We start from the raw sequence: 18,722 nt of genomic DNA, 5'->3' as shown, positions 1-18,722 counted from the left end.
ATTCGCTTTCTTCAGTAGATTTTACATTCCCTTATTTATGAGTTCTAAATAGCAGGCGTGAAGATACTGCCAATGATCGTCGGAAAATGTTTCCTTCGCACTAAATTCCTAACCAGCGACCAAAAATTTGCAGGCCCCCATTAAGCATATCTTCGTTACGTGAATCATGTAACTATGTAGCACCAGTAAAATTCAAGCAAATCGCAAGTTATACAAGAGAAAGGATTTTTTTACCCTGGGTCGACCATCTTTTTACCGAGGGTCTGGTACCCAGAGTAGGATTCTTCTTGCGCGACCCTTACACTTGCAAAGAAACCTTGCAGCTGCTCTTTATTGCATCTATCATCTGCCAATGTTTTTTATCTTATCACATCAAATAAAAAATTTATGTCACGGATTAAGAGCAGAACCCTTCTTACCCTGCTTATCCAATTCCACGTGTATGTTGTGATGCTTTGTGATCCAATAGCTGCACATTGATATTCAAATATGCTTGAATGATTGGTATACACTGGCCAAGGCTGCTCAATGAAACTTGGCCCTCTGTCGTCATAAGCCAGAGCAGCTGTCTTTTCTGTATGAAAAATTTTAAGGCTTGTCAACTTTGAAAACATAGAAAACAATGAATAAAGAGAAAGATTCATCTTTAGGAAGAAATTAATACTATCAGTGGCTTACCAAGCATCACAATCGACATCCTAGTTCCACCTAATACCGTCACCGAGTCATTTACATCGGTCAGAGTCAAGTAAAGACCAACAGTCTGCCATTTTTGAAGCTTCAATGACGTAATGAAACTTGTCCCACAAGTTTTACCGTTCTGGTTATCACACAGTGGAACAGAAAAGCTATGCTTCTCTAATTCGTCTGTTACAGAGAGAAACAACGACCTAAAATTGTAAAGGAAATGATGATGAATTGTCATTGTTTTGTATAATTAACACGAAGAGAATAAGAAAGTCAACTAGGGAACAGACTAAAGGTCGTGGCTTAGTGACATTTGGGAGTAAGCAAAACTAGTGTTTCAAGAAAATGAAAGTTTTCACAGACCGCCTCGGAACATATTTATAATACTTGCTTGGGCGAAATTAACTAATCACTCTGACATATAAGTAAATATTCTTTCACAATCCATTTTTCAAGACATACCCCCTGTACGAAGGAGAAAAACTACTAATAGCCTTAGTCAAATCCTAAAGAGGAAGGGGTGTTGTGAATCCCAGACGTCTTTCCATATTCCCTACCATACAGTTTTCCTTTTCCACATATCTTGCTATACTCAGTATAAAGATATATACATTTTTTATAGTAGGCTGATGACTCCTCGTTGCAAGGATGAAGCGCGTTCCAGAAAAATTATAAATGGTCTTTTGTCATTGTCTTTCTAAAAATTTTTATTTATATAGATTTATGTAGATATTGCGCAAAAAGCAATTGATACTAGCAAAAAGCAGATGCTACAATCCTTGACAAAAGTCCTTGGAACACCCTGCGACCAATGAAAGATTTTGAAGAAATAAAAGTTTCCGGCTGTAAGATACAGAAATATCCCCCCTCCCCCCAAAAACAATGTTGGCTGAAAAGCCTATTACTTACCCTAGCTGATAAACTGACATTGGACGAATTTCAAGCTTTGAAACTGTTGTTATTCAAAATTGTTTCAAAGGGGAAAGGGGGATGCTACTGAAGTTATGCAAAATTTTAGCTTGGTGTACCAAGACTTCTGGCAAGGATTGTAGCAATATAGATTTAGTCGCAGAAAAAACAAGTTTTTTGGTACTGGGTTCAGCTTATCATGCAGAACCTTCAGCCAATATAACATAAATTGCAAGCAAAATGCTGTTCTTATATCGGACATTTATTTATTCGTTCAACATGTGACTAAAAGTATCGTGGCATCGTTTGACATTTTAAATTTGACATTTTTTTGCATCTGATTGGCCAATAATGCAGGATGTATTGGCAGAAGCAAAAAATTAAAGCTGATGCTACGACAATGTTTCACAAATTTTAATCAGGATCAATGAATTCGACCTGCCTGTTAATTCTATCACTGATTTCTTTTCTCTTTGGCAATGCTAAACACGACTTTTTTAATTGAATTTACAAGCATGGATGTAAATATGCCGTTATCATGTTTACTTGACAAACGTTTAATTGGCATTTGAAAGTTGGTTAGCTACCTTTTCGTCATATCTCTCAGCCTGCTGTCAAGACTAATTACCCTTGAACCAAACATCTTTTCTTACCATTTTCTCTATTGAATATTAATCTTTATTTCTATAGAATCAGGAACGAGTTAAAAATTATGTTTTCTGAAATCAAAGATCCGTTAATTTATTAGATTCTGAGAAAAAAATTATAGCCTCACCTTTTACCCTTCCTTTGGGCAACAAATCTGAAATTGACAACAAAAAGATACTCTGCAGGCAGTTTGCTGATAAGCAAACCACGCTGAAAATCAAATTTCAGTTCGTTCTTAAAGTTGAGAATCCTTTCCCAGCCTACTAAGACTCTGGACGTTCTATTGCTGGGTTTCATCACCAAATTTTCAACAAGTGTCAGAGTGATTCCAGCGTTCAAAGATGGTATTTCGTATAATGTAGTCATGTTTGCATCAAAGTTGTTCGCGCTGTCTTCACACTCCAAAACCAGGCGTTCATTGCTGCCCAGGTAGACAACAGCAAATACAGGTTTGTTTTCTGGTGTAACAGTTCCTCTGTAATCAACGATGACGTCAGAATTCTTTTGGTCGTCATCTTTCCTTTTTGTCAATCGAAAGTTATTCAATGTGCTGTTTACGTTGCTAACAACCACTATGTATGGTCTATTCTTCAACGTTTTGTATTCAACTTCTGCATAATTAGAACGAAAGTACATTGAAAACTAACAAAGAAAAATTAATAAAAGTGAAGAATTCATTTATGTATATGTATCTTAACATAGTTTAAAGATTGTCCTGGATTCTTTAATAAAGAAAGAGTTTAAAAAAGCAATGTTTTAACCGACGTATGAAATATTCAAAGACAAGCTTTAATCCAAATCAATCTTATTGAGCTAAAAAACCAGGTGATACGGCTAAAGATGACAATTATAAGAAATCAATGTACAATCAGAAACATAGACATAAAATGAGTTTATTGATGAATAAACTCAATATGTTTGCAGGAGAGATGAGCTATAATCAAAGCCAACATTATAAAAATTATCAAGTAACTTTATTGCTTACCAAGTTTGATATTATCAATTACAGCTGCCTTCTTGACAACAGAAGTGATAATCCCTTTCCAGTATTGCAGCAAAGTTATGGTCATAAATGTCAAGCCCAAGAACTGAATATCGTTCTCTGGAGTGCACATGAATGTGATTTTCGTTGCCTTGTCGATCAGTGCAATACCTGATATTTGGTAGAGCCCACTTCCTTTGAAGCTTTCACTCAAAATTGATTGGCCGTGCTCAACTGATAGAAATCCGCATTCAACAACGTCCATCAAAGATGCAGTTTGTAGCTCAAAGTTTACAGAAATAAGATATCTACCTGAAATAGAAAGAGATTATTACATGGTTTTAAGCTTGATGATAAAATATGAAGGGCCTATTATCACTTTTAGGCTTCATAAAAATAAAAAGGGCCTACACATAGGTGAAAATGAGTATTTTTACATTAAATATATTATAGTACATTAATAGCGAAAATTGGGAAATTTTCAGCATTTGCAGTAAAGTTTTGTACGTAAAGTTACATTGTTTCATTTGACAATAAGTAAATAAGTAAGAAGAGAAGATATGCCTCAGAAAGGTGTTGTTCAAAGTTATGAACCTTTAAAACTGAAAGTTGTTGCAACGATTGAGGTATTTGTTATTGAGTTTTGTCACATTTTAGATACATAGTATTATCCTTTAAATTTTTTATATTCAAGAAGCGTTAGACATGCTGTTGTCATCTTGCAGTTAGGTATTAGGCAATTTCGTCTATGATACCAAAGTTTTAGCGTAGGCTTTTAGCTACAAACCTATAACGCCCTGCCTAAAAAGAGGGAATGCCCTCATTTCCCATGTTTTGATACTTTGTCAGTAAATTGACCTAAAGGTAGATAAATGTTCATGAATATAAGCAGGCTTCGCAGAAATCTTTATCGGTACACTCTTTTTCCAAAAGAACATTTGGCTCCAGTTTCAGTCTGGCGTTTCTTAGTTTTTCGCATAAGTTCAGCCTAACCTGTTTCTTATTTTGTTTCTTTTTTAAATTGAATTTTTGTGCATAGTAGGGTCCGAACATAAATGTGTTTGAGAAAGATATTGATGCCAATTCGCATCAATATAATCGCTTTCTGTTTTTCTGTCGCTATTCTTTCATTTTTCAATTTTTACTGGAATTATATTTCTTGGGCTTTGTTGAATTTCACCTGCCTTATATTTTATGTTGTTCTTAGTTTTTAGGCAAACCTCAGCCTGGTGTTTTGCATATGTCGCAGACCTTCGGCGACCGTCACCGATGCAAGTGTTCTCATATACTGCTTGTCTGCGATGCCCCTGCGATCTTCTGGCCCTGTTGTGACCATGAAAACAAAGAGCCTCATTTTGATAATTTTTCGCCAATTCTGATAACAGTGTTTTTACTTAATGAAAACGTCAGCCAATGCATAAAGTCAGATTTTGAAACAGAAAATATAACTTCGATGAGACCTTTGCAATTTTCTTCCAGCAATTAGCTTATAATCTCCTGTCTTGAAAGCCTTTACATAATTGATCGATAGATTTTCATACTTCTTTAGATTTCTTGGGACAAATCCTTCTGTTCGGCCATTTTCCTCGGCGCCAGTGTGGTCATAGAGGTAGACTGGGAGCTAGACATTTTTCCATCGGCGATCATCGCCGACGATCGCAAGAAACAAACTATTTTGGTTAATCGGTGATGATCGCTGATAATCGGCGATGTACAAAAACTTATGTCCTTATATACCGCAGGCATTGCAAGGTCCACATCGGCGACGATCGCAAGAAACAAACTATTTTGGTTAATCGGTGATGATCGCTGATAATCGGCGATGTACAAAAACTTATGTCCTTATATACCGCAGGCATTGCAAGGTCCACATCGGCGACGATCGCAAGAAACAAACTATTTTGGTTAATCGGTGATGATCGCTGATAATCGGCGATGTACAAAAACTTATGTCCTTATATACCGCAAGCATTGCAAGGCCCACATCGCGACGATCGCCGATATATGAGAACCAGGCTTTATAAAAAAAGCTTGTATTCGCACAATGTGTATGGAGTTGGAGCCAAAAACAAACTTTTAACAGTGTTCTTCTCAATTGAAACTTTACCTCATTGATAAAAAAGATGACAAATATAACTATTCAACATTTAATCATATCAAAAAATAGCATCGTAAAAAACTTTGTGTTTTCGGTTTAGGCAATTGGATTTGACATATTTCAAGCACATTTTTGCTAACTATTTATGAATCTGAAAAAAGGAGGCGGCCTTGTGATTCGTTTCTTTATTGAATGTTGTCATTGGCAGAATGACGGCAAAAGGGGATTGAAGACAAAACAACATGAAGCCAGGAATGTTGATACACTTTGCTTTGCTTTGTGTGTGATTTTGAGCAAGATTATTTTATAAATAGAAAAGTTCTTTCAACGTCATTCCTGATGTCTTAGTGATTTTCCACTCTGACGCCTTGCCATTCACTTTGTTTTGGTTTAACTGGCTTCATAAAGTAACACTTTGTTGGCAAAAATTTTAAGAACCTTGTCTTCTAGAATTAACAAGGCTCCAACAAACGTTTTCGAATCCTTGGTTTTCTAATTTGTAAGTAAAGCTAGATCAATTTCGAAGACCATTTTTAAGAAAATGCTTTGTTCAGTGTTTACACAAAGATATCCAATAAAGATAAAACAAGACGTTTCAAGCTTCTGCTGAAATCATTAGAGATTATAGCGACAGGATACCTATTATGTTAAAGGCACTATATCCCGGCGCATTTCGCTGGCAATTTAGATTTCCCATTGGTTGGACTACACAATAGACCTATTGTTACGTACCCAATCAGCAACGTAATTTGCAATGTTCTGTCGATCAGAAACGCGCTACAAAGCCTATTGCTAACTCAGAACGGTTGACTGACAGGACATAGTATCTTCAAGAGCAGCCAATGTTTTTCTTTGTCTTAGAAGAAACGACCTCTACTTCTTCTTCAGCTAATAAGGTTCTTGATTCTTGATAACAACAGAAATTTTCATGCGCAGAATTGTTGTTGATGAGCGATAAAGACTTAATACAAATTGACTATTTATTGTAAGAAATCTATACAAGCGCAAAATCCACGAACGTTTCTTAGTGAGTTGAGTTTCTTAGTGAGTTGAATTTCTTAGTGAGTTGAGTTTCTTAGTGAGTTGAATTTCTTAGTGAGTTGAGTTTCTTAGTGAGTTGAATTTCTTAGTGAGTTGAGTTTCTTAGTGAGTTGAATTTCTTAGTGAGTTGAGTTTCTTAGTGAGTTGAGTTTCTTAGTGAGTTGAATTTCTTAGTGAGTTGAGTTTCTTAGTGAGTTGAATTTCTTAGTGAGTTGAGTTTCTTAGTGAGTTGAGTTTCTTAGTGAGTTGAATTTCTTAGTGAGTTGAGTTTCTTAGTGAGTTGAATTTCTTAGTGAGTTGAGTTTCTTAGTGAGTTGAATTTCTTAGTGAGTTGAGTTTCTTAGTGAGTTGAATTTCTTAGTGAGTTGAGTTTCTTAGTGAGTTGAGTTTCTTAGTGAGTTGAATTTCTTAGTGAGTTGAATTTCTTAGTGAGTTGAGTTTCTTAGTGAGTTGAGTTTCTTAGTGAGTTGAATTTCTTAGTGAGTTGAGTTTCTTAGTGAGTTGAATTTCTTAGTGAGTTGAGTTTCTTAGTGAGTTGAATTTCTTAGTGAGTTGAGTTTCTTAGTGAGTTGAGTTTCTTAGTGAGTTGAATTTCTTAGTGAGTTGAGTTTCTTAGTGAGTTGAATTTCTTAGTGAGTTGAGTTTCTTAGTGAGTTGAGTTTCTTAGTGAGTTGAGTTTCTTAGTGAGTTGAGTTTCTTAGTGAGTTTCTTAGTGAAGAACATTACTGATTTTTACTTCTAAACAACCACAACTTTGTAATACTATTGTTTCGAACAGTTAGCTGCTCCCATTACTGTTAAAGACTACTTGCTTTCTTATAAGGAACCTACCTCAAGGCCTAGTTCCAAATGTTCCTTATTCGTAGACCTCAAATCATCAAATTCTAGTACCAAAAGCTCCTTAATTTGTTTGACTACAATAAGCCTTTACACTTAATAGAGAGAGGGGCGAGAAAGCATATGCGGAAACTACTCAATGAAATGAAGCACTTGACACACGAATAGCAAACAATCTATGCAAGTATTGGCTGCAAATAAATGGAACCGGCTTTTTAGTTCTTGATGCTTGCAGTTAAAAAGATTTTTCAAATTGGAAAGCTCCTTAGGGATTTCGTTTTTAGTAGCATAAGTTCTTTAAATATTTCGGCCTTCTACATTTAGGTTCCTTATAAAGTGGTTCCTTATCAAAAGAAGCGTGAAAAATGTGATTTCAATAGTCCGAACGAAGTACTTGATTCAACCCAGGGCCTATTTAAAGAAATTTTCGATACTGCACCTCTATAATTATATTTTTTTAAAGGAAATTTTTGTTGCAATCATCGCAAACCCCTGTGAACCCTAGGTGTCTTAGCCATGCAAGCGTAGCGAGGAAATGCCCCGAGTTTTGAACACGTGTATAGGCCATGATGTAGAAATCACATACAGACAGACGATAGTGTACGCAATCAACAATAACTCTTCAAAAGAGCAACAAAACAAACAGTAGCTACAAAATTTGAATAGAAACATAGTCATTTATTTCTTGTAAACGGAGTCACTATCTCATGTTTTGTCTGGACAGTACAACGAAAAAGTTTTATTAGGCTCTTTTTGTTAAGTTAAGTGAGCTTCTGCCAGATGCCCAGAGCATGATAGGGCAACTGATAAATTGTTAGTGAATGTTTTGTCTTCAACAGGATCAAATTACGAAATTTACAGCAATGCTGACATTTACAGGAGATGTTTTGTTTTTGGTTCTGGGCATTTCGTTTTGTTTAAAGTTTTGAAAGAGAGTCTTCCCGATGGTCATACGAGAATTACAATACATGAACTCTATATCGAACTGACGAGGAAAACTACATTTTGTGAACAAAGCAGGAATCTGGGATAGCCGCAAATAGACATTTTCACAAATCCCAAAATTGAATACTGCACAATTTCGAAATCAATACTGCACATCTTTAAATTAATACTGCACAAAGTGTGAAATACTACACACTAAAATAGGCCCTGATTCAACCTCATTTTGTATGTCTAAAAATCTTTGTAAAAGAAATATTTCAGATGTTGCTTTTTATTTTAGATTCAAAACAAAACTCAGAACTATGAAAGAGTATCAAATGATGTAGACTTGTAGCAGGAAAGATTGAGAAAATCTAGAAAGTAATGACTGCAGCTTAAAGAGATAACACCCAAAAGTTATAATAGTCTTACCTCCAAGTGGAATCTGGAAGTATCCCTGTGACTCGTTGTATGGAATGTTGTCTTGGTAACAGCCAGAACAGTCGTTCTTTAGTATGTCTTGGGTAAATAAAAAATGCATCTTGTTTCATCAAATTTAGTGAAATAAAATTGAAAAATTTCCTAATATAATGCAAATGGAACTTTTTGTACTAGGCTGACTGATTCAAATGTAATGGAATATACTATAATTGTTAAATGCTACCTATATTTTTTCTCACTCAACCCAGTTATTCAAAAAGCGAAAGTTTTTTGATACCATACGAGTCTTTTGCACATTCCTCTAGGTAGAAAATTGCAAAATTGCAAATCTAGTTCAGAGAGACCTTGCCTGATGACTTTGAAAAAGGATACAAACTTGAAAATAAGCTCATCCACCAAATTAATCCATGAATGCTCACGAAAATAAATACTTTTGCAAATTGCCATTACATCATAGATGGCTATAACCTAGAGAGAATTTTGAATATTTTCTGTACTGCTGAAAATCGCTTTCTACTTTCTAGTACCTAGTTACTTTTAACTTCCTAGTGTGATGCTATAAGTTTTCTACTAATGCTTTGAAACTAAATTTTTCCAATTGAGATTCTTAAAGCACCAGAATCGGTATCAGAGTCATCTTGACCGACAGATTTTCAATTTAAACGAGAGATCAAAACTTTGTTGCGTGTAATTGAAAGTGAAAAGAGAGCGATTTGCCAGAAGGTCATACTACACGTTATTTGCTCTGATGTGAAATAAGTGGATTAAACAGAATTACTAGTGAAGCGAAAATGTATAATGAAATTTGTTTAGCTTACAGCGAAATGTTTTCTTTCCATTGACTTGACCAACAAGGGACTTGCGAACACCGAGAGTTAGACCAGGTTTAGTTGAAGTGCTTGACAGGAACACAGCTGACATCATAGTTTTTCTCAAGACATAATATGTGCTTCGTCTGTTTAAACACTGTACTTCCACGGTAATCCTGTCTTTGTTTTTCACAAACAGAGCTGCAGAAATTTTGAGATACTCGACTGAATCAACATAACTAGTCACCGATAAAACCCTTTCAACGATCTCCTCGTTGATTCTAACATTCAAAGTCAATTGGCTGCCACGGTCAACATTCACGTGAGCAATGATGTTGAGAAGCAGAACGGCTTCCTTTCGAATGATCATTTCTCCCTGTCTTTCGTTGAATTCAAAAAGTGCTTCCGATTTCTTGGAAAATGCACCTGCAATGGCATCCTGTGACCAGTCCTTCAACGGAGAGCTCCATCTAAACGAAAATGCCATAATGTTTCGTAGCGAAAGTGTGAACCCAGGCGGAAGTGTTGATGACCCGTGCATGAGGCTTGTAATAGAAAATTTACTACCGTTGATTATAGTTATGTTTTGGCTATTGATAGCGCTTAGTACCAGGGCAACTGCTTGGCCTTGATTAAGTTTCACTGGTACAGTCAAAGTCATCGACTCTGGACCATCCCCTGAAACAGGAAGTGATTCCTCAATATAAGAAGCAGTACTGTTTGTTATGTCAATTCGTAGACTGACAGTTCCCTGTTTTTGAATATTTTGCACTATAAGCGTGCAGATGATGAGGTAAACCCCAGTGTGAGGAGCTTCGTACACGCCAGTATCTGCATTGAATGAATTTGTCAGATAGAAATCAGCGAAGTGCCATGACCAGCGATCGATATGAACGCTTTCTTTCACTGATTTATTTTGACTTGCTGAAAGCTTAGTCGAGAACCCTTCCATGTTGAAAGACTTAGAGAGCAGTACAGCAGATATTCCTGAAGATGCAGACAATTTACAGTCTTGACATCTGAACATTAAAAAGAGTTTATCATTGGAATCAAGATTGACTGCACCAGCAAGACTCAAGGTTCTTGGCTCTTCCCTTAAATTTTGTATACCGTACATCATTTCTTTGCCCTTCTTGTTGTTATTTCTTTTAAGAAAGACTTTTGCCTCAAAAGCTCTTTTTGGTGTGACTGTCGTATTTAGTAGCGCAGCTTGAAAAGAAGCTGATATGTAGTAAATTCCTGCTTCTTTTGGTGAAAAACTCTGGTCTTTGATATTCCAGTAAGAACTTTGTGTCCTAAATGGCTTCTCCCTAATCTCTTTATCAATATTTATAGCCTGCCATTTTGTTATAGTCTCATTAAGAACACTGCTGTTTATCAACGGTAGGAGCATCATAGGCACACGCGGCTCTTTTAAAATGATTTTCATTTCCCCATCGGATATTCTCATCTTGGATCCGAGTTTGCTTGTTATGATCAATGAGATGTAACTATCGTCCACTGTTTTGATCAAACCTGTCATAGCAATCATCCTCGTCCCTGATCCCTTAAGCTGTAACGTCTTATAAATTCCAGTTCCTTCCTTGGTACTTACTCCACCAGGAATAAGAGCAACTGTTACGTCATCACTTTCAAAAGTAGTGACGGACAGAGAAAGGCCTATAAAAGCGAGATTGGCAGGAAAAAAGACCTTGCCTTCCTCACCCAAAAGTCGAAATGAAGAAGACGCCTGGACTTCTTTCCACAAATTGACTTCCAGCCAGTTTTGGTTTTCAAACAAAATATCATGAGCGGATGATATAGAAAGGGTTTCTACCTTGTCATCCTCACCAACCAAGGCACATGAAAGCGTTGTCGCCTTTGAGACAATGATGCTTGCATTATACCCTTTCAAGGTCGCTTGGAAAACCTCCTTTTCCCGAAGCGCGAAAATTTTGCTGGCGTGGACAGTTATAGTTGTTTCTCTGTTTTGAAACTGCCTTCTGATTGTAAAAAGAGTCCTTTGGTTAGATTTAAATGTTACCTCAACAATGCCATTAACATATTCAAGAACTAAATTCAAGCTGCACACATAATTGTTGGAAACAACCGGAACAAAGATGCCTTCAGCACTTGAAAAACTTGTTAAGCTCTTATGATAGGCTTTCCAGTTGACAATTCGAGACTCTCTATTTTGGCCAATCCGCTCGTCTTCGAGAGTCCGCGCAAGGAAGCTCGGTAAGACACCAACTTGGCCTATCATCTGCATTGAAAAAGAACTCTCGGGAAGGATAGTTACATTTCCAAATTCATTATCGCATGTTACAAGTAGTCTTTCCCCAACAGTCAGGCGTAAATTCGCAGAAAGAGACAGTTCTTTATCAATGTCATAATTTGTGGTCCACGACGAAATCGAATGGCCAGCCAAAGATGACATCAGGCGTATGCCATACTGGACATTACGAAGTGCATTTTCCAACAAAATTTTCAATCCGACAAAATAAATACCCGACTGAGGCACCACTGGGAATAAATCTTTGTCGAAATTTATGCCATTGATGTAAAGGCCTTCATCGTTGGTTGGGTTTGTGTCCCAAGGCCCAACGTAGGTTGTTCCAGTCTTCGGAACTAACTGGCTCCGGAGTTTTTTTAGACTAAAACCAGCTTGCTGAAATGAATTTCCTGTAGAATAAATGAAATAACCTGTCAACTTTTTTTAAGGAAAAGCAGAATGGTTTTTTAGGCCGATAAAGGGCTGCTAAAAGTCGTACAGACGAGGAAGGCGAGACAGGTGGGGGCAGGTGGGGCAGGTGGGGGCAGGTGGGGGCAGAAAAAGGACGAAAGATAATTTAGAAACAGTTCACCTTGAGCAATAATCTGACGTTATACCTCGCATTTACAGTTTAAGAAAATAACTACCATTTGACTTGGTAAGAAAATGGCCCAGGGAAGCTACGAATAGTATTTGTCAACAGCTACCTGTCTTGCTTTTCAACAGTGGAGCATTACCTGTCTTGTTTTTCAACAGTAGAGCAATACCTGTCTTGTTTTTCAACATTTGGCATCATTTTAAAAAATTGCAGGTAGGATTGTGAACTGTTTCGCAAGGAGCTACAAAACATGCACCGCCACTCAAATACCTATTATCATGCAAATGAACTGCCTTTACAGGTATCTACTGTTTTGGGATTTCGATCAATGCATTAAGTCAACTCCTTCAGCTTAAATTAAAAGATCATCGAGAAATCAGCATGTATTTAATCTGTAATTTGCAAAGTTTTAATGAACAGCTGAGTACGAATAGAACTCAACCAAAGCTTAGTGAAAATTTATCTCAACAAAAGTAATGATAAACTAAGTTCGCATTAACTAAGCAGCTCTAAAAAGCCTTGCATGCTGTATCAAAGCTTTTGCATGCAAATCGAGCTTCTTTCTGCTTTTCTCTTAGTGCATGCATTTTTGTCAACTCGTCTATTTTTCAAACATAGACTGTTCTGTTATTAATATCACCTTCAACCTTATTATGAACAGGGCCATTTTCGTTTATAATCAACCACAATGCACGATGAGCTCCACCTTTGCAAAAAAGAGCCCACCATTAAATCCACCTTATCAACAATTCTAGATTCTTTTGAATAATAACGGGGGTAAGTCAATGGATTAAAATCGCACAACATTTCATAAAGGAATAATCGACTTACCTACTGCCTACGCTAAATAATAAAACAATAATCTGATAATAACTAAAACTGAACAATAAAGGGATAAATTGATGCAGTATTAAAGAAACTGAGCAGCGCCGCGGAGAGGATTTATGGGTCCCGGGTTGGGTCGAAAGATAAATAGTAAAGCATGCCCAAGGCAGATCCTTCTAGGGGGTACGGAGAATGCTCCCCCTGGAATTTTTAAAAAGGATTGTGGCTAAACTGTTTTGGTGGTTATTAATTCTGTTTGCTATTTTATATAATTTTAGCATAACTGATATCTTGACACCAAAATGCATAAAAATGAAAATTTCTCAGAAAAACGTTTAATTCGTCAACAAAACTCGACATAATGTTGTAAATAGATGCGCGTGCAATTGTGTAAATCTGTATGACGTACAATGCCAACCAAAAGTTTTGGTACATTAACGTCAGTTTTCAAAGGTATATTCAGCCATTCCTCATTTCCTCCTTAATTCATGTTGGTTTACGACAAAAAGACGTAGAGGATTTAAAAGTACGCTTTTCTGTAAATTCTATAATATATTTCTAAGTTATCAACTTTTAAGGGGGGAAGGTGGTGCGGAAATAGGAGTATTCGGGACGAGTTAAAAAATATGAAAAAAACAATGCAAATTGCTGAGTGTTCAAAGTACTTTTAGCAATGATTGTACATATTGCTGTATGTTCCCCTGCTATATTCACATTATTTGGTACACATTCCGAAGCTTTTCGACTTCTTCAGCTCGAGCCCACAAAGATTAGAAATTCTCAACAAAAATATAGTATCTTTGACATTCAAGCAGTCAATAACTCAAACTGCTTCTACCTTATTTCTTTATAGACTTTTTTCATTATTTTTTCTATTAATGAAAGTTTGAGGTATAATTTTTTATTGAGGTATTATTTATGGTCTACTTTAGCCAAGGCACCCCGTCAGTAACCCATCTGAACCCCCCCCCCCCTCCTCTCTCTCTCCTCTGCACTGAACATGGGTAATTTGGTCACAAATAGAAAATCCACGATGCCGTTGTTTTTGTGAATATTTCTTGTTCTTACAAGCAAAGCTATTGCAACGAAGGTTAATCTGTTGCCCGCAGACTTTCAGCACAATTTTTTTGAATACGTTACGAATAGAGAAAGAAGCAAATAAGCACTTATTAGTCAAAATGCATTTACTTTATGCTTATCGTGGATTTTTTTCAACAATGATATGGTATGATGGTTGAAAAATTGAATTTAGACTTAAGCCTATACAATTTATTGCTAAATAAAATATTTGCAATGATGCAATCTACCTGTTTTTCTATTTCAAAGTTTTCAATTTGGAATAACAAATTTTTGTAAATTGTTCTCATACAACTACCAATGACCTGTTAGATATATTAACTGCAGATGACCACTGGCTGATGAGAAAGCTACCTGATAAACCATTAGGCAATGGTATATATTTAACAGGCTGGGGTTTAGATGAAAATAATCCTTACAAGCCTAGATGTTGCAAAACAGGTTGCCATTTCAATGGAATAAAAGAATGTTAGGCCAAAGTTTTGGGCTCCAAACCCTGCTCACCTGCTCTGTGGTGCCTTATTTATAAAGAGAAAACATTGTACTTGTTATTCTCCAAAATTTATCATTTTGATTATCGCCTACGCGGCAATCCTGTTGCATTCCCACGGTTGTTAAATTTAAACAAATTACATTGTAGTTTTTGATTGGATTATGATATGTCAAAATAGGTTTTTCTACCCTCTTCAGAATTTCTTTATTCAGAGGTTTGGCCGCTCAAATTACGTTTGCAGAAATGGCATAACATGTTTGTTAATAGGCTTTGTAGGTTGGCTGAACACATTGTTAACAACTTCATCAAACCCTATGTTTAAAAAGCAGGAAAGTTTTAATGCAAATATTTAGGTATAAGATAAGTTAATCGTTAAAATTTGAAGCAGATGAAAGCTTTTTATTCATTTATTTCCTAAAACCATTAGCTCAATTTTCTCTTTTTAACACTATTGAAAAAACTTTGAAATTTCTCATTAAATGTTTATACACAAACGATAAGGCCTAATGGATAATTTCAATAACAATTGGCTAGCAATAACTCAAACTAGAGGGTAATAATAACGCTGATAAGTGATCGCGTAGATCTATGAAGAATAACTTATTTTGAGAGGGGAAAGTGAAAACACATTATGTGACTGACAAAAAATGCTGTTGTTGTTTTAAGGCATTTGGCAGGCATTATATCATGTCTTCACCGGTGGGCAAAAATGAGGGTATAATACGAACAAGAAGTTCTTGACTGTTGCTTACAGTAGCAGTTAGCAATTGCAACTGATGGTATGAAGTTGGGCATGTACTAAGCATATATTTTGAATTGGTATCGATCATATAAAATAATTTCAAAAGAAATGGTACTTTGAAACAATCATATCGATGATGATTACAACACTTTAAAATGTCAAAAATTAAAGGAATTTGCAGTAAGATGAAAGCATTAATTTTTTCACGGTTTACGTTCATTGCGATTTTGAGCATCTGTTGTTACAATTTTATAAAATTTCATTTCCCTTTTTTACGTCAGTCAAAAACTTGAATTTTCCAAAGGTTGCGATTTGAATATTGGATCCCTTAATTATAACTGCAGCAGCTGCTGTCAGTGATTAATGACTGGATCAGCATTTAAGTCATTTTCTTGTAATTTGCTACATAAATTTGTTCTTCGTTGGCATTATAGTTGCTACAAAAAACATACTTGTGCATGTCTACCACATCATCAATATAAAACATACTGTGGTATCTGGAACTGGTAAAAAGTACCAAAGGGCTGTCAGTCCTTTTTTCTGTTTGTAAATTCCACTCGATTATTGCCGTATTTCTCAAACCCATGTCATGTTTCTTATACTACTAAATATCTTTAAGGCAATGACATTTCAAATACCAGTCAAACAGGTGTGGCTCACGTGAAAAACACATAGCTACAACCAGAATTTTGGAAAAAGGGGTGTTTAAGTAATGCAAGTAGCAGCCAATGGAGAAGAGGGTAAATGGTTTCGAAACAGCAAGGACAATTGAATCTTGGCATATCTAATTGCAAAATCTATTATGTTACTACTAGAGAATCTATTATTGAAGTTTCTGCCTCCAGTAGGTCTAGCGAAGTTTACGTTCGGAAGGTTTAACATAAAGAGCTGCCAGGTCGTAGGGGATTGCAGTACTGTTTCCCACGTAAGTCAAGCAGTGTCAAGAATAGCCAGGTTGTTTGCAATCACAAGTCAGGTTGAAATAAAATAGAGGGCCAAAGGCGAAAACAAGCTGACAGAAGCGTCGTTAGATTAGAATAATTGTAAGCAAACAAAGCGATAATAAACAGACATGACAGTCTTTCTGTATTAGGGGACTACAGCTTCTAAGATTGCCAAGCATTTCTGACGCTTATCTGTGACAATTTTAAGTGACTGCTTTATTTTCAAATGCTTCATCTTATCAAGAATTGGACCGCATGAAGCAGATTATGTATATAATTTCACTTTCAAATAATAAATAGGAATATCTTGAAATCCAGCAAATTAGAAACACTTTCCAAAGACTATTGATATATTTTCTAAATATTATCAAATATTGCAAATGTATTGTATCCCTACCTCCGTGTAAGCTTGAGAACGTAATCAGTGAAATTATCAACAGACGAAACAATTCTTTGTTTTTGGCAGTTGTCATTCTACTTTCGTTCTTTTTCCAATCGATTAAAAGTTGTCATGCAGCTAATTGCAGAGCCACAACAAGATCTGTGCAAACATAATTGCTAATTCACTTTGTGTGTAACTTCAACACCTTCTGAGAATGTACACATATATTGAATATAGTCCATCCAATGTACGGAAATGCAATTCAAAACTTGATCCTGATCCTGGTATGATTAGTGGCTAAAAGCACTCTGACGAACTGCAACTCAAGGCTACTTCTGCATCAAACTGCATGGCTAAATTGCAATTACGGCTTATGACAAGATTTCTTTACTGGCCATCGATACTTTCACGGAGCAACCTCTTTATTCACGATAAGCTCTGCAAGTGGCAAATTGTAAGGCGTTAAGAATATTACGTGATGAAAATTCATTAAACTTTAACGAAGCTGTACGATTCATTCGGCGAGAGCGGTGCATTTTTAGCTGGTGGAAGATAAAATTCACTATACTATGCAAGGTGTTGATTCTCGACCTGCTAAAGCGCTAATCAGTTCTGTAATCGGCGAGCATAGTCTGTCTCAGTCGAGAGTCAAACCAATAAGAATGTCGGACAGACAGAAATCTCTGGGTTCAGACAACAATGGAGTTCCTTCAGTATTTTCTGAAACCCTTACTCGCTTTAGTGAACAAATCTAATCGATGACAAGATGTGTTCCAACACAAATACCTTGTATTTAATTTCTTGCTTTAGCTTTGTCTTTAACTCCTTTCTTGGTTTGGGTTTCTTAGCATCCCAAGTTTTGTTTTGCAAATTGCCCTGACTACACAATGAAATTTTTATTTTGACTTTCACTTTCCAGTCGTCGTGCACTTGCCACTTTGTGTTCGCATTTTCATTTATAGATTTTTTCGTCAGATAGCACTGCTGTTAAAACTGAACGCGCAGTGCTGGACAAGAGTGACAATCGCCAACTATTTTAGACGATAGCAAGCTGTACTAATGCGTGGAATCCACCCCTTAACCCCCCTCTCCACGAAAGAGTAAAGGAAACAGTCCTGATTGCCTAGAAACAAAATTATTGTTCTCTACTACAAACATTCCTTTTACATGGTATTAAAACCTTGCAAAGGTATCGACTAATAGTGATTGCATTTCTCTGACGTCTTTTGATTTCTTTGCTCTGCTGGTGTCCGTATTTATTTAAGGCGGCAGTGACTAGCAATACACGTTTACCGCAATTCGACCAAAGCTGGGTACACATACAAGCTTTACCTACCGCTTTTTGTTGTTGAATTCAGCAATCAGTTGATCACTCATACTTGAGGACAATCGATGCAAAATTGTTTTTCAATAAGTGTTTAATTTTTTAAGAAAAATCCTTACGAAGTTTTCTTCGGCTTTCGGCTATGTGTTTTATCGGCTGCTTTTAACTTATACAGCTGATCCTTACAGGAAATTCAAGTATAGTTTTTGTCTGATTTTGGATGAGGCAATTTAAGTTAGGAAACTGTTAACCATTCCCTTAAAGAAGTTTCATTGCGAACTGCCTTTCGTTCACTAAGTAAAACTTATAATATATTTATGAATATGCAATCAGTACTTACAGCCTCTTAAGTCTTTGATGCATTCGAGGTATTGGAAAGAGAAGATGCAAAAGCACTTTGTTTTTTTCTTGGCCAATTATGACAGAAAATAATGTCCATGCAGACTACTCAGCGCAACCACAGAATATAAAAAGCCCAATTTCTATTCTGTGACGTAATGCATATAGTAGATATATGAATATAGTCGGCACTTAATTTAAGTAGAGGTATAAGAAATGTTAAGACTCGCGGCAATGTTTGTTCCAGTTATACGGCCTAATCACAAAAATTCGAGGAAAACATGTATATTGAAAGAATCTCTTGAATAATACCATCTAATCTTCCTGCTGAAAAGCAAGCCTGTCTTAAACTATCTCAAGCGGTTATACAT

The 18,722-nt window shown here is 36.2% G+C and overlaps 1 protein-coding gene across 3 annotated transcripts in view; it reads right to left on the bottom strand.

The window, feature by feature from the left end:
* LOC135682248 (uncharacterized) overlaps positions 1–18,505 on the bottom strand; it is a 32,845-nt gene extending 14,340 nt beyond the window's left edge. The window contains exons 1-8 of one of the 3 annotated variants that reach the window (XM_065197048.2): positions 18,353–18,505; positions 16,704–17,126; positions 9,386–12,037; positions 8,559–8,645; positions 3,230–3,538; positions 2,372–2,855; positions 679–890; positions 420–574 (exon numbers count right to left, since the gene is read on the bottom strand). In XM_065197048.2, coding sequence (XP_065053120.2) covers positions 420–574; positions 679–890; positions 2,372–2,855; positions 3,230–3,538; positions 8,559–8,645; positions 9,386–12,037; positions 16,704–16,779 — 3,975 coding nt within the window. In that variant the 5' untranslated portion in view covers positions 16,780–17,126; positions 18,353–18,505. Of the gene's footprint in view, positions 1–419; positions 575–678; positions 891–2,371; positions 2,856–3,229; positions 3,539–8,558; positions 8,646–9,385; positions 12,038–16,703; positions 17,956–18,352 lie in introns of those variants that run through there. The other 2 variants (XM_065197049.2, XM_065197047.2) reach the window with 2 other exon arrangements.
* Positions 18,506–18,722: the final 217 nt, after the last annotated feature.

Source organism: Rhopilema esculentum, chromosome 16, assembly GCF_057945365.1.
Source record: "Rhopilema esculentum isolate cy_ngs chromosome 16, ASM5794536v1, whole genome shotgun sequence".
Lineage (NCBI taxonomy): Eukaryota > Metazoa > Cnidaria > Scyphozoa > Rhizostomeae > Rhizostomatidae > Rhopilema > Rhopilema esculentum.
This window is presented reverse-complemented; position numbering and strand designations above follow the sequence as displayed.